Source organism: Vanessa tameamea, chromosome 2 (assembly GCF_037043105.1).
Source record: "Vanessa tameamea isolate UH-Manoa-2023 chromosome 2, ilVanTame1 primary haplotype, whole genome shotgun sequence".
NCBI lineage: Eukaryota > Metazoa > Arthropoda > Insecta > Lepidoptera > Nymphalidae > Vanessa > Vanessa tameamea.
The window spans coordinates 9,944,522-9,961,894 of NC_087310.1; the positions used below are offsets into that span (position 1 = coordinate 9,944,522).

Below are 17,373 nucleotides of genomic sequence, written 5' to 3' on the forward strand. Positions count from 1 at the left end.
TAAGTGATGGAAGTTCCTTATAGAGGACTTTTTACTTTTTACAGGAGCAGCTTTTCTAAATAAATCTAATACGTGTAATCGATTTCGAAAATTTATTATCTCGACAGAAAGCTACAAATCAAAATCATAAGTATGTACTTATATTTCTATTGATAAATTGATAAATACCCGTAACCTAAACGTAAACATCTCTCCACTATGTTAACCCTGGGTCGCTTTACCAGTCTCTTGAGCGTAAGAAAATAATGTCATGAGTGTTCTACTAAGACGAAACTCTTGTGAATTCCCATGTAATAAAAAACTGGACCAAAAAAGAAGCTTCATTCCACTGTCGGGTCAATCTACTACAACCTTGCAGCTTCGTAAACTATGGTTTAAATAGTTGAATCCACATGGACAATACATTATACTCATCTGTATCAAATGCAAACAATCTGATCCACATAATGTTAACATATTCCTTCTTCTTTATATAACGCTTTCGTACCCCAGCGATTATGGAACTTACTCTATACACTTCCCTTCTTAGAGATGCGTCACTATACACGCTTTCGTTATACAGTCTTCTGCCAGTGATTTGCCATAGCCGGTAGAATCTCAAAAGAGTTTTTTTTATTTTTTTTTATCTGTATTTGTGTATTTCTGTTGGCCCTATTGGCCTTTACAGCGTCACCGAACGTTGGGGCGAGTGCTAAGACTCTGCCTTAAGGTGAACCCTTTTGGGCTCGAGAGTGACGTTCGTCCTGAGGGTGTCTCCTATGAGATCGCACCTCGGCTCAGAATGTAGTCGGTGGGGAGGCTCAAAAGAGCGCTAACTAACCATTTATATACAGTGTTACATTTTTATAGTACTGAGTAACTGATGAGTGAATGCTATTATTGATATTTATAACACGAAATCCAATTAACAAATATATATCTAATCACGTTTTATTATTACAAACATAATATTAAATCATGAATGAAGAAAAAAATATTATCTACTTTTAGAAGTTTTTTTTTTTAAATTTATTACTAAGCACAAGGTATCCTTTGAAGTGTACAACAACTCATTTTAAATTATAGCTGGCATAAAATAATAGTTGTAGACATTTAGCGTTTGTCAAATATTGTTGAATTATTTACCTCAGGAACTTTTCAAGGCAACTTTATCTAATTTTTTTTCGATTTTGATAATATTTAGCCATGCCGTGGGGTTGGGAGTGTAGAGCTAAACTGGTAAAACAAGTTCCAGCGAAGCCAACTAAATCTCGTCGTCCAGTTTCATGTGCTCAACAATGTCCAGGGCCAAATCACTATGAAGTTCCAGAAATATTTTGTAAGACATTACATTTTTATAGCCTCTACAATTAAACTACACCGCGGTAAAATGTTTGTCATTATGCTAATGTGACCTTTTCGACACGACCGCTTTCAGTACTATATGTTGTTCATTCTTATTATAATTTTATATTTTTTTATGGGTTGAATCAGATCATTAGTTTACATAAATTTATACAATGTGCAGTACTGTTTGCTCGTTTTTTGAAATTAAAAATTAAGCCTTGTTGAAATAAATTTAATTGCAATTTTAACATTTTGCGAGAACTCAGATGGCCCATTGGTTAGAACGCGTGTATCCTAACCGATGATTGCGGGTTCAAACTCGGGCAAGCACCACTGATTTTTCATGTGCTTAATTTGTGTTTATAATTCATCTCGTGCTCGGCGGTGAAGGAAAACATCGTGAGGAAACCTGCATGTGTCTAATTTAAACTAAATTCTGCGTATTGGAATATGCTCCGAACCTTCTCCTCAAAAGGAGAGGAGGCATTACCCAGTAGTGGGAGATTTACAAGCTGTTAATGTTAAACATTTAACGTGAAAAAAAAATGGAGTATAATTTTGACCAGTTTTATCGGCTATATGCGGTAACTTTCAAGTACTATTTACTAGTGAGTCAGAGTTCTATATATTACTTTGCGTGTCGGAACAAATTAGTCTTCATAAAAAGCATACCAGTAAAACTAAAAGTATCTAAGGTTAGTTCGGTAAGTAGTTTAATCAAATATTTTGTTTTGGAACGCAGTTCTTTTATAGAAGATATAGAGTGGAGTAGAGTGGACTGGCAGAAATCGTCACGTAAAGAAGAAGCGTTATGCCCTCTCCACGCGATCTTTCCCTCTCTTTCCCTTTTTCTCTGTCTCTTTCTATTTTATACAGTTTTAAATATTATTTAACCTTAATTTTCGTTATCGTTTTAATTCACACAGGACTTTAATAACAATTTTGTCATTGTCATTTAGTTACTCTCAAACGTAAATTTATTTCATGGTGTCTGTTATTAATACGTATATATTGCATAGGCAACTTCGTTCCAACCGGGTGTCCCACGAAATCTCTTGTTTTTTTTGTTTAAGTGTCACAAGCACCAAATGTGTATGCAAAATGTCAGCTTATTTGTTCGTTTGGAACTAGAATGAAACTCAGTTTCAAAAATGGACTCACACTTATTAACAGAGAAAATTAAAAATAATACATTAGCCGATATAAAACTGAATGTTAAAATATTTTTGGATAAGTACCTATATTTTATTACTAAATATTAGTTTGACTTTTTATGTAGATCTTCAACAATATTTTAAGGTGGTAAAGGATATTCACTTATAAAGCAGGCTCCTGCATTTACGTTCGGACATCTCACACCTTTATCTTATAGTAAGCCGACAGTTTTAAAATCTGCGCCTCTGCTGGACACAAGTGGCTTCGGACGAAAAGGTAACAATTCATGTCATAATTCTATTAATGTCACATTAAGGTTCTAGTACTAAAATATTATTTAAAAAAAAATTGTTTCTATTTAATAAACAGGTAACTACAAGATCAAACATGGTGTTGTCTCACCTCGAATCGATCCTCCAAACGAGAAAATGAAAGGGCCAGGACCTGGGACATACGAACCTCGTAATGAGATAGTGTATAAACGACCTCCAGCGTATACCATGCGTCCTGCAGCGAATCCGCCCTATGAACCATGGGACCAGTGGACTCCATCGCCAAACATGTATTGGCCTCGGATACCAGGAAAAAAGTAAATGCAGTCATAATTATACCATAATAAGTCCGTGAGGCAACATTGAATTTAGTGGTAGGGCTTTGTGCCAGCCCGTCTGAGTAGACACTTCATCATATATTCTATCGCCAAACAGCAATATTTAGTATTGTTGTGTCCCGGTTTGAAGAGTGAGTGAGTCAGTGTGACTACAGGTACAAAGTACTTAACTACTTTGCTTCCAAGTTGGCTAGGAACTGACTCAGGGATAGTTCATATTTCAAACAGTGCCAATGTCTATGGATGGTAGCGACCACTTACTATCAGGTGGTCCCTAAGCTTGTCCGTTTACAGATATTATAAAAAAAATAAAATTTGCAAAAATATGCTTCAAATTTGACTTGCTGTTATATTAAGTTTTACAAATTTAAAGTAATATTGAAATATTTGGTTTGGTTGCTATTTTATATTTAGGTGGTAGTATAATACTTAATAAGCATTAATGAGCAATCTTTAAGTTTAATGACGGTAGATCTTGTCTTATTCATAATAGTTTCGAATCTATATACTATATCTATCTATCGATTTATATACTATCTTATTTTTATATTTTAAGGAGTTTTCCATCATATTCATTTGGCAGTACAGTAAAAAAACTGAGTAGTCAAATAAATCCAAGCCCAGGTGACCATGAGCCTAAATTCGAATATATTCAGAAAAGTAAACCAGCATATTCATTTGGAGCACCCTATAAAGCGTTAAAGCCTGCTAAAGTTCCACCTCCGAACACCTATTGCGAGAAAAAGGTAAAGCTATTATGACTTCTACATCTTTAAGAGCTTTTTCATTAATGCTACTAATTTTACACAGGTGCAAGTTTTTCTAAAAATATTCATTGATTTTACTTGACTTTTTATCTTGTTAATACAATTTTAAAAACGATACATTGAATATAGAGTTCATTGATCCATGTTTTTTGAAAATAATAATTGAATGAAACGGATTGGTAATACTGAAATAAGTTATAGCATGCGGCAACAAAGTATATAATATATAATAGATTCTCTCAAGGGATACCCAAAAATTTGTGTTGTCATTTTACCAATTTTTCAGAAATATTTTTATCGTAAAATACCAAGTACAATAAATTTGCTGGTTCACTCGAGCATATTTTTAACAATGTATTTGAAAATTTCAGTTCATGTATCCAAAGAGAACTATTCCAGCTCCATCATTTGGTATTCGTCATACACGGTATCTTGGCAAGCAGCAAGAATACCTAAAGCCATCTAAACTGGACCTTGCAATTTCCGGAGAAGTTTGATAATATTGGTTAAGTTTTTATTATTGAATAAACTCATGAATATGCTAAACCCCTTAGAATAGTTTATTAAAGAAGAGAAACAGGCACATATCCATGTCGTTCATAAATTGTATTCTATTTCATGCAAGCCAGTTTTATTCTACACAAACTTTTTGTTTAGTGTGTTTGTTTACTTAGATCGAATCTTGGATGTTTATATTTTACTTTTTTAAGTTGGTTCAATCCCGATGACAATACATTTCTTGGTAATCGTATTTATTTATGTTTATCTGAATATTTTATATTGTTTAACTGGCTATATTGTTCGCACAATTTGAAGTCTTCGGAATATTTTCTCTTGAGATATGTAAAGTCGCCGTCGTACGTTTACGCAGATAAATCAGAAACAATTGAGGACTTTGAAGCGCGTTATTGCTGAGATACAGATATAATACAGATTAAAATTACGTTATTTCAATTAAAAGTCGAATTGCAGCCTTTTTGAAACATCCGATATGTTTAGTTACACTCACTAAAATTATAGTAAGATTAAAGTAATACAATTAGTAATACAAAAGAAGACAAAATTATATTATATAAAGTTTAAATTTTGAAGCCGAAGTATCGTAATGAATCAACAAATGCTTTTACCATCACAAACACAGTAAGCCCGAGTCTGCAACTTAAACACGACTCAAGACTGGAAATGGTCTCGACTCTTGACTCCACATACATTTGATTTTCCGTGATTAGGTTTACGCTCTCCGTGATCGCTCTTATTGAATCCCTATTCGTGGAAGCAAGTCAAACAACGCCATTTCAGTAAATATTTATGTAATGACTACAATTGTATTTTGTCTGCAACATCAGATTTTAAATAGTTGTCTCGTTGGTTTTGTAGATATAACACAACCAATTGATCAGTCTTTGGTTCAATTCCCAGGTCAGCCCAATAAGGAAGATAATAACGAAAACCAGTTGGTGCTACGCTAGAATTCTCTCTGTTAAGTTACCACTTGTGCACAATGATTTTTCCTGCACCGTTAGGTAGTATTCGTTAAAAATTGTTGTCTTCTTCGAAAGTACCTAATAAGAATTTATTATCAGTATAAATGTTAAGAGTTGAGCATGTAAAAATACTTCATATTTATTTTAGATTCAAAAGGAAATTATACGTTTACATACAAATGTACCAACAAAATATCACGTAAACTTCGTTGGCAAAGGTTTCACGATTTATGGATAATACGCTTATATTAAAGAAAATAAATTTATGCCGAAAAACATTTCTAACAACTAGATTTCATATTTATATAACACAAAACTACTTTGCTGTTTGACTATTGAAAATTAGGAGTTCCTTCGTGTGGAGTTATAAAATCATTGCAAGTTAAATAAAAGCTTGTAAAAAGTTTAAAGTTCCTGTTAGATGTAATAATTAAGAATAAGCTGTATACTTGCGAAATAATTGTTATAAAAAACAACCTGTATATATATAAAACTTAATTTTAAAACAACGTGTATTCAAAAATTTACAGAGAAACACCTTTTCCAAATATACTGAATTGAATTCTCAGAAACTCCAAACAGAGTATGTGGATATTTGCCAAAATACTCACTACCGTAGTCGACTACCGAAAATCCAAATCGTGAACTGCATTCTCAGAAATTTGAAAATATGGTTGTATTCTAACCTGAGACTTCGTTTACAATACGTATTTAATTTTTTTTAAATATGTAATTTTTATGGTAACTTCATTTTCGAAAATACAAATGTTTTAAAAAAATATTATAACTTTTTTAATTTTTTTATATAATAGACTGTAGGTAACACTTACACTAAGACAATTACCTTTCATGCCAGAATACGAAGTATTTCTTTTTGGGCTACCTAAATGGTTTTGCACAAAAGCTCATTTACTCTGAAAAATAAAACACACAACAACAGTGCGATTTTTAAGGCATTTTCTGCCTCACGCATCCACTCTGTAGAACCAGCTTTCGCTGGCGTTTTTCCAAATCGATACAACTTGGGAACCTTCGAGAAAAGAGACTAACAATTTCTGAAAGTCTAGCAATGTAACTGCAAGACCCGTCCATGGCTGGTAGAAGTCTCTTTCCACCACCTCCTATGCCATAAAAATAGTTTTTGTGATAGATAATAAAAATAGTGTTTAAATTTGCTAAGAATAAGTTAGCAACGGAAAACCTTTTTCATGCTCTGTAACAAGCTTAATCTATATAACAAATTAATCTCAATAGGATAAGCTTATTCCCCAAGAAGGTGTGCTTCAAGATGAGAAGGAAATTCATAAACTATTTACATATATGTATGGTGCAACAAATATAAATTATATAAAATATTTTGAAACTTATAACTAGGTAATTATGACTTATTTTCGCGTAAATCCCCCCCTATTAAATTAAACATACCTTATTACGTATAATAATTGTATCTGAGCGAACGGTTATGAATTAAAAGCAGCGTTTCGGAATTATTAATAGGCGCGTTCACCTATTGTTGCTTTCGTGATATTGTTAATATATTATTAATAATGTTGAAACAAAACGAAATAGAATAAATAATTCGTATCTCATTTATTACCTGTTTCGTTATGTATTATATTTTGATCGATGGGATTATTATTATTAAAACATTCTTTAAAAAATATTGCAATTTTATATTCTACCGTGAGTCGCATCCAGACAGACGGGCGTACACAAAACCCTGTCATGGTTAAGGTAACTGTAATTATAATATATTTAATCGATATATTATTCAAGTATGATACGACCGTAGCCACGTTTCGTGGAACCTCGATGTTGCGGTTTACTTTGATCTTAACAAATATGTGACAAATTCATCGAAACATTTTGACAATAAGAATATGGTCATGAATATGGACATCTGAGGCACAGAGAAGAGACACATATCAGTAAAAGAGTGATGAGCATGAGAGTAGAGGGATGTAGAGGAAGAGGACGACCGAAAATGGACGAAAGAGGAGATGAACGATCAGGTGACGAATAATAGAGGAGAATAGAAGGAAAATATTTAGTACGCCGAACCCAAACACTAATTTCTGTCTTTCTGAGATTATTGATTTAACATTAGAAAGAGAAGATTATTCGCTGATGATTATGTCCGCATCTGATAACAACCACGTCTCTCACGACGGCAAATCTCAAGGGAGACTAGCATACTATGCAGGACTTATTATAGTGCACAGGCACGTGCACAAACACAGTTTACTCTTTTTTCCCTTAATCTCATAATCCTGTGGGATGGCAACTCCGATGCGACCGGATCGGAGAGAGTTTGAGGTTGAGATCGTTTTTTGAAGGGAATCCGTAGACCTCAGTTCCCGGACTGCTATTTGTATTTACTCGTAGTTTAAAAACTTCAGGCTGTCTATGAAAGAAACGAATAAAGACAAGTTCGATTAAGCTTATGAAACATGTTTAGTGTACCGTCAAAACAATACAACGTATTATACAATTAGTTAAAACGGATTAATTTGGACATTCACATCACATAATTAATATTTCCTAACTCATTACCAATACACAAATATAAAAATACTAACTAAACCTGCGTATTCACCCGCGCAAAATTTATAATACTATACCCATAGCACACACTATACCTGTACAACTAATTTTACCCCCTCGAGGGGCGATTAAAAGTAGCCTCTGGCGTTCCCCGGGACTCAAATTATATCAAATTATCTCATACAAAATTTGATCTAAATTGCGTCAATGGCTTAAGCGTGAAGAGCTAAGAGAGTTACTTTTAAATAATAATTTTGTTTTATTGTTAAATTTCTATTGTTAAAATCCATCGTTTTTTTCGTTCCTTATTACATTTTTAATGATTGTATAATATCGATCATTATTTGTAAAAGTTAATGTTTCTTTGTTTTATATTGATAAAACTTTGCTGAGATAGTAGACGCAGCTCACGAAACTTTCTGAATTAGTACAACCATTTCACAGTAGTTGGCCAGCGAGAAGTTTCCATAGATTGAAAATCACGCGAACGGGTAACAGTTAGTGACATCAATAAGGTAATCGTTTCTTTACTTGTAATTTTTTGATTTCTGATATATTTTCTCTCATTTCCTCTTAGCAAGCGTTATTTGATTTGACCAATAAACACGCGCGGTGCTTTAGATGGCCTACTAATTTTCCGAGAGCATATAATGTTAATATTGGCTATTACCAAGGTGAGATGTCACACGTTAGATACCATATGTGACTACTGTAAGGTCATAATTCATAACAATAAGTATGTATTAATAAAAATCTGTACAATGCAAACCTTAAATACAGCATTTTATTTTTTAGTTTTTATTAAGCTTACTTGTAATACTTTTTTGCTGATACAAACTGTTAATCGCACCTCACGGCATTTTGACTAGTATTTTTGTGTATTCTGAATTGTTTAGTTTCAGAAACATTTTATTTTTATCACTGATGATCAGATATTTGTGATAGCAACTGGACCTGACGGCATAAACTGCCTATCCATGTGGCATATCTACAAATAGAACTGAAATATATATATTTTTTAACAACAGTTATTTTAATAGAGATTACTCTTTTAAAATAACTATTGTTAATGTTATAAAAATCCGCCATGGCCTTTGTTTATACGGTATACTTATTCCGTGAGAACAAATTAGAAGCTAATAATAATTATTTAACATAGCATCTATATGATGCACGCATTAAAATTTGTGAATACATATAAGCTGGTGTTCACATTTCACGTTTGACGAGTGAAATTTCATAAGTGAGTTCTTGTGCTTTGTTGGGTTGCTTTTAATTAAATACAAAAACCTTAAACCTTCTCGTCAAAGAGACAGGAGACCTTAGCCCAGCAGTGGGAAATTTACAGGCTGTTACTCTCGAACCTTATGCTTTCCCCACTGATCTAATAGGTAACTTTGAAAAATAAGTTTTTTTACACAGAACATATTGCAGACAAGTTAAATAGTTATAAGTAAATGTAAAATGTAGCCGAAATAGAATGATTTAATTAACACATGCTACGAAAAATCAATTTGAAGATTAACAACAAAATAAATATTTATATAGTAAAGCGTTAAGGTGTACACGTACTGAATGATGATCTTATATATACAGTTAGAGACTAGCCCTAGCCTCCATACGGTGCTACGTCATATGATATTATAATTAATTACATCATTAATAATATCACATATTATAAATATATACAATTATTATTGTAATTAATTGATCAATAATTTGCACAACTTTAGTTAATATTATTTTATGGGATAACATTTAATACTGGCATGTAACAATATTTCTTATTGTAAAAAATGATTGAGCTGTCATAAGAAAAACAATTGGATGATTGTGGGGGATTGTAAAGATATATAGAGAGATTGGAGCATCATTGTAAAAACATAATTTTATTTTGCCATCCCGAACTACTGAAATTACAATACTTAACAAATGTAATGTATTTTGTATTTTTTTGCTGTCCTTACTTTTAATCGTTGCATGCAGTAAGATATCTTGTAAGCACGATCGTCACTTACTCTGACTAATGCACTCCGACGTTAAATTTAAAAAGGGAGGGGCGCGCCTTCCTAAATGAATAAATCTATACTAATCTACAATAATACTCGAAGAGTTTAAACTAAAATTATCAAGAAATCTAGCAACTAAGTTCTTGTCTTTATTTTCGTCTATAATTGATATACATATATTTTTAAACACTTGAAGAATCTTTGACATCCAGATTATATACGTAGTATATTATTTGTCAAGACAATGTCGTCGTTCTCATGGGGTAAGCTAAACATCTCATTTAAATTTCTCATTTTCAACCCCTTGTCTTTCGATTCCACGAGTGAAATTTTCATTTTTATGTCATATTACAAAAAATAATAAAAATATAATTCCATGTAAATGAAACGAAATTGTTTATAATACTAATTTACATTTCAATTTAAGCCAATTATTTTGATTTCTGAACCACACAGCGACTGAAACATAATAGTGAATTATTGTTTTTCGCCATATATGTATAAATTTGTGTATTGTAATGGCTCATTGTGTAACAACTACGTACGTACGTACGGAAACCAAAACTGACAATACGAATTACGGTTAAATATTATAAAGCATACATAGAATGATCTGAACAGTAATATAAGATCAGACACTTAAATCTACGTTGCGTAACGTCACTACGAAACTACGTAAGCGTCTATGTAAAAAATATAACATGTAAATTATATATTTTCACGTTCAACAACGTTTTTGGGTAAATAAAAAAAAGTTATCACTTATTAATATCCGTATATGTATTCGTATATCTGTTTAATATTTGTTATGATAAAAGTTTAAAAAACCGACAAGTAACTATATAAAAAAAACTAGATGTGCGTCTCGGAACACACGACAGTAGTGATAATTTAAACTAATCTAAGGTGAACTATTTAATATTGAAATTGTTTGCTTGAGAAAAGCTTAGGTTATCGCTTAAATTTTATGTATGTTACTATGATATTGTAAGAAAAGGTTATTTATTAATTTTATTTTGGTTATTTTTTACTATAAAATATATTTTATTCTAAGTTACAATTCTTGAATATATATTATATACATTAGAATTTTGTGTCTTTACATTATTAGTATCATTATTGCCTGCCTACCGTATGCGTAAGAGAAAGGGAAGCTGGACAGACTGGCGCCGTAACGCGTTACGTATCGGAGCGGTTTATCCTCCCATACGAAGTTATCACTACAAAATGATTGTTTAAATTTGGAATAAATGAGGAAGAAAAAGATAGAAAAAACATCACATAGCTGGTGGCATAATGTTCCCATTTTACGGCAATCCGCAGGAGATACATAGTATTATTATTATATTAACAAAGTTTAATTAATTATTCTACACTAATAGGTTTATATAGTCGATTGAACTTAGAATATCAACTGACGCTCGAAAAAAGAAGGTTCACGTCAAGAGCAACGTTATAAAGATTACTAAGTTGAATTCACAATTAATTATTATATTTTTTCTTCTACTTAAAATTTACCATGCTTTGGGAGACAATTAAAAACCCAGAGGAAATGTAAAAAGAAGCTAAGCTCGAATGATTTGTCTCAAGTCGCTCTCAAAGCAATGTTCACGACACCGTGTTATTCACACGTGCACCGGTAATTTGTAAAAGTGACGAGCATTCATTGCGGTCCTGTAGTCACACAGACTGACATCCAACTCCATTGTAGTCTATTTAGGCGTCTAGCTTTGTATGTGTCAACATTGCACAGCTGCGAATTTAAAATCAAAAAACAATGTTCTTCATTATAATTCTTTATTTTCATGTTACAGTGTTGAATTAAATGTAAAACTAACAGCAGTTCGGAAAGAAGATACTGCCGAAGAACCGGCTAGTAACTTACTAGTTACTCTTATCCACATTTTTAATTCTGGAGTATGAAATTTAAGTAAAATTATTTTGATATATATCCTGCCTAGAATCCTAATCCTATCCTTAGCGATGTCGTCCTCACCTATTTTGGCACAGTGGACTTTTTAACTAACTAGCCAAATGTGTAGACCGTCTTATAACGTACAATTAAATAAATATATAAATATTGGACAACATCACATACATTACTCTGATCCCAATGTAAGTAGCTAAGGCACTTGTGTTATGGAAAATCAGAAGTAACGACGGTACCACAAACACCCAGACCCAAGACAACATAACTTATGAACTTTTTCTACATCGACTCAGCCGGGAATCAAACTCGGGACTTCGGAGTGGCGTACCCACGGAAACAGATGTACACACTACTCGACCACGGAGGTCGTCAAGGTTGAAACGTCAAAAAATCAATAATTGGGCGGACAACCTCAAGTAGTCGTTCCCTTAATCTCATAATCCGATGAGATAAATGGAAGCCAAAGAAACTATAATATGCGCTGAATAATTAAACATATATTTGCGTTTGTTTCAATTGTGTCTCGCATCGATAATTTTATTAATAGCGGATGAACTTCAGCCCGATGGTAAATTATTCAATTTGCCTATATTTGCCTACTAGAATCGATCGATTCTAACCCCTGGGCTATTATCGTATCCACTACTAGCGCTGGCTTTAAGCTTAGTGCAGTTAAGCAGTTAATACTCAGTTAAAAAATGTAATATACATCGATACTGTCTAGTGTGTATAAATAAGAATATATTTCATTCGATAATACTCTAACGCACAATTTTAATTCTAAATTTCACAACTTTTTCGAATCATTTCAGTATTAAGATGACTCAATATAATTATCATATTAATTTTAACTGAATCTCCAAAACTCCGGCATTGTAAAACTCTTTATAAAAAATATTATGTAACAAAACTTAAACGGAAATGTTTCTGTGAAACTTTTCCATAAAATATTCTGTTTGTTGCAAACGCCACCTCCGATATTAACGTAAGATGCCAGAACCGTACACCTCCTTTGGAAATAAGGATTCTAAAGTGACATATAATTTTTCTTAAATGGTATTTCATTTTGATTTCGATTTCCGCTCCAAATACTCTGGAAACCATTTCATGAAACGAATTTTAAATCTTTGCGGAAATCGAAAAATGAATCAACCCAACATCTTCGTAGTTTGAAGGGAAACATTTCATTTTAATGTAAAATAAATTAAATTAGAATTAACAATATTATATTATTCTTAATATTATACACCAAATCGTAGGAGAGGGAGACTATATTTATATGTATGTATAATTGTATATAGAATAATTGTTGAGAACATACTCGTAATGGCTACTTGTGTGTGAATAAAATCATTGGCTGAGTGTTGATTTTATATCGAACATTTGTTAGTACGAGTATATAACTCATATTTCAATCAGCTTCAAAAATGAAGAATGTATCGAATTTAACTTTACTTTTATTACGATTGGGTACCGTTTTTTGTTTATGTTTAGATTATATGTTGCGATGGGTTTCGTATTAAAGAATAAAGTCCACCTGGAATTGTTTACTTACTTTTCTTTATTATTGTTTAAGTTAATATATTTTAGTACTAGTCATATTTCGTATTTTTTATGATATAGGTAGGCGGATTGGTAAAAGTGGCTACCACTACCCATAGACAATGATAATGTATGTTGCGTGTTGATTTATTTTGGTGAATAAAACTTTTTTTTATTTCTATTAGGTAGTTCGTATTTTTGTATGAGTTTTCATTAATTATAAATTATTTCAATAGCCATCCCTCAGATGTCAAAACGTCTACGTTCTGTGACGGCCACATTTTTTATCTAGAATTTTAAACGCAAAAAATTTTAGGTTTTAAATTATTAATCTTAATAATTTATTTAATCAAGACTGATAAAAATAAAATGAAAAAAGTCGATTTGATTCATTTTTTATTTATAGATATTGATTAAAAACACGTTGATTTTATTTTTATTACCCACTTATTTTGATATTGTGGAAACAAATATTAATTTTTCTAAATAGAATAAAATTATCTAAATTGCTTCAAAATCCGCTCTTCTTCTTTATATGTTTTACTACAGGCTTGATAGAATGTCGAACGTTGCAAAGATAATAAAAGTAATAAAATGCCTATTTATTTGAAAGCCAACAACGCGCGCAGTAATGAAATTCCTCACAAATTATTAACGCATATTTTTCCGACAAAGAGTTTACGTATTATCGGGACAAAAACAACACTAGGGCGATATCGATTTATATATTGTTATAACTTTGTCAGAACTATTTATTGTATGTTACAAATGTCGGAATTTAGTTTTGAAACTGTTGTTTTTGGAAAGAAATAGTTTTTATTAGATAGTTTGGAACAATTGAAATAAATGTTATCTGATGAGACTATTTAAGTCTCATCAGATATTCTACCGCCAAACAGCAGTACTCAGTATTGTTGTGTTCCGGTTTGAAGGGTGAGTGAGCCAGTGTAACTACAGGCACAAAGGACGTGACATCTTAATTCTCAAGGTTGGTGGCGCACTGGTGATGTAAGGAATAGTTAACATTTCTTACACCGCCATTGACTATGGGTGGCGGTGACCACTTACCATCAGATGGCCCATTTGCTCGTCCGCCTATAGATATCATAAAAAAAAGAAAAAAAAAGTCTGTTACTAGCAGGAAAAGTGATTCAGTTGAAATTATTTTATTGTATTTCAATAAACATTATAATTCACCACCCAATTGTTTATTTCGATAATAATACAAGTCTTTAGTCGCTTATTATTCAACTTTTTATTGTAAAATAACTTATAGATTGCAGCTATTCCGTAAGAAAAAAACTCACCAGAGAAAATGGCCGTGAAATTTCCATGTCACTAAAACGCATTGTAATAGCGTATTAATGTAAATCGATTTCTAACACGACTGAGATACGAAGCGAGTTCATAAAGAACAGCAACACCTGATTGTGATAATTCGCTTTCCGTATGACATTTATTTGATTTAAGAAAAAGGACGTTGCAGACTTTTTCGACCAGTTGCTGCCCGACCCAATCCCGTCTTGGGTATTCTCTTTTCTTCATTTTTCGCCGCTATTCGGGTAGTTGAGGCGTTAACTGCAGACGGTATTGATGAATGCGCTATACAAAAAAAAAACAAAACGATACGAAAACCAAGGGTTGAAATGAGTTGGGTCTATTCTACTTCGGTAAGTGAAATACAAAGCCATATAAAATATATCATATAAATATATATACATATAACATATGAAATATAACTTGTTGCTTCAAATGTTGTTTTGTTTTGAATAACATTAAAAAATATATATATATATAGCACACGAATCGTCACCCCCTTTATTACTGAGGGATGAGTTAAAGAAAGTGTCCTTTGTATTAAGCCAGCTTATTCTACCGCCAAATAGCAGTACACAGTATTGTTGTGTTCCGGTTTGAAGGATGAGTGAGCCAGTGTAACTACAGGCACAAGTGATGTAACATCCTTAGTTCCCAAGGTTGGTGGCGCACTAGTGATGTAAGGAATGGTCAATATTTCTTAAAGCGCCATTGTCTATGGGCGGTGGTGACCACTTACCATTAGATGGTCCGTTTGCTCGTCCGCTTACCGATACCATAAAAAAAAATGTCTTTCACTGGGACTCAAACTATCTTTCAGCGTGAAGAGGTAACAGACAGACTTTCGCATTTATAATATTGGTATAGATTCGAAATATACATATATATGGAATCTTTAAGAAATAACAGGGATGAATCAATGTACGTGACGTGACGTAAACCTACTTGTTGTAATAATTCGTGTAATCCTTTATCTTTCCAAACAAGATGATTAAGGTTTTCGGAGCACGCATATTCACTGTGAGCTCTGTTTGGAATGGTGCCAGTTATAATACAGAGAATACCGGGTTGTTTGTTTTCATTATGACCACGTTCATTTCAAGTTTAAACTAGTTATTAATCAGGACTGTAGATTCATAAATATAGAAAGTATTAAAGGTACTATTCATATTATCATTGTATCATAATGGAGTTTTAAATAAGACGCACGAGTAGTTTCTGCAAGAGCAGGCTGGAGCAACGCCAGAAATGTCAGCACGCATCGCAGCAAAAATACTGCACTGTTTGTTGCCATTACGAACAACGCTTATATACAGTTTACCCTCCATAACAAATGTTCTTAGTACTTTGCAAATTTGCAGTTGAATAATTCGATATAGCAAAATTTGGATCGGTTTCAGTTTGGTTTATATATGTTATTTTTAATGTCGCTGATACATTTAGAATTTAATTTGAAACAATTGCATCGCTATTTTTATAAAATTTTAATTAATTTTCCAGTAAAGGTTATCTTTTCAGTTTTTAAATATAAAAGTATGATGTTATTTTAACAGATTTTTACTAAAGCCGTTATTTTTCAACTCAATTCCTTTACTCTCATAATCTCCGGTGTGACGATCGTACAACCTCGTCGTACAGCCTGATCAAGAGTATGTACTTTTCAAGCTAAACAATTATAATTACTTACTCCTGATTGTTACTGTGAATACCTAAATATAAAAACGAATAAATTAATAAGGCGAATGGAAGAAACCTTTCTTGTGACTAATAAGATTATAAAAGTACCAGACAGATGAATTTTATATTGGACAATATTTTTCTTTTAGGTATATAATATTTATTATTATTAAAATACGAATAGGTAAAGCTAGCCCTGGATCGTAAGTAGACGTAAGAAGTACACACGAGAGGAGCCCTATACCCAGCTATGGGTGTAGTCTAACCATGACGTTGATGGAATACAAAAATAAAATGATATGAATATCATCAATGTATCGCTTAGTCACGTGAGGTACATTAGCAGAATTGCAACGGATCTCAGTCACGGAGTCTCAGATTTGTACGAAAGCCGTGATTTTTCCCTGTTTACAGTTACAAAATAAATAAGGGAACTAGTTAAAATTTGGAATAGTGCCTAATGCAGCAGCGAAATTACAGCGTCGTAAAGCTGCCGCATAATTGAGCCATGACCGAGCATGATGTTATCAACGGTCGATGTATTCTGAAATATTCTTTCCTTTCGATTCTTACTTGTAATGCGATGAATATATTGTATAAATTATATATATTGTGCAGTTTATCGGCAGTCAGTTTTACAATTTTTGTGATTCTAGGTACGTTATATTTTTGATCAGATGGTAGGCAGAAAATCAAAACGAAAATAATATCATATTTCTGACAATATGATAATGGATTGCCTTGGTGGTCTAGTTGCTAGCTCAAGTGGCTGCAAATCTCAAGGTCCTGGGTTTAAGCCAAATAAATTTTATTAGGGTTTTTGTTAAGAAATTTTGCATAACAAGTCGAAAATCAACTCCCGAAGTTTGTATGTTGGCAGTGTCAGTACTTCTGTGCCTCGATAAGCACGTACAAATGGTCCTACGACTCATTTCTCGCTAGTCGTGTCAGTTTGCTTACCACATAAGTGCACATGTGCACACATACACATGCACTATAAAATATCCTGCGT

At 32.6% G+C, this 17,373-nt stretch overlaps 2 protein-coding genes across 2 annotated transcripts in view; both read left to right on the forward strand.

Annotated features, from left to right (window-relative positions):
• The window catches only part of LOC113402043 (5'-deoxynucleotidase HDDC2), a 378,551-nt gene that overhangs the window by 121,717 nt on the left and 239,461 nt on the right, over window positions 1-17,373 (forward strand). The window lies entirely within an intron of this gene.
• On the forward strand, window positions 1,121-4,475 carry LOC113401462 (ciliary microtubule associated protein 1B-like). The gene is made up of 5 exons (XM_064218148.1): window positions 1,121-1,318; window positions 2,626-2,757; window positions 2,851-3,070; window positions 3,648-3,837; window positions 4,230-4,475. Exons 1-5 carry the CDS (start codon window positions 1,186-1,188, stop codon window positions 4,353-4,355), a joined length of 801 nt encoding a protein of 266 aa, XP_064074218.1. The 5' UTR covers window positions 1,121-1,185; the 3' UTR covers window positions 4,356-4,475.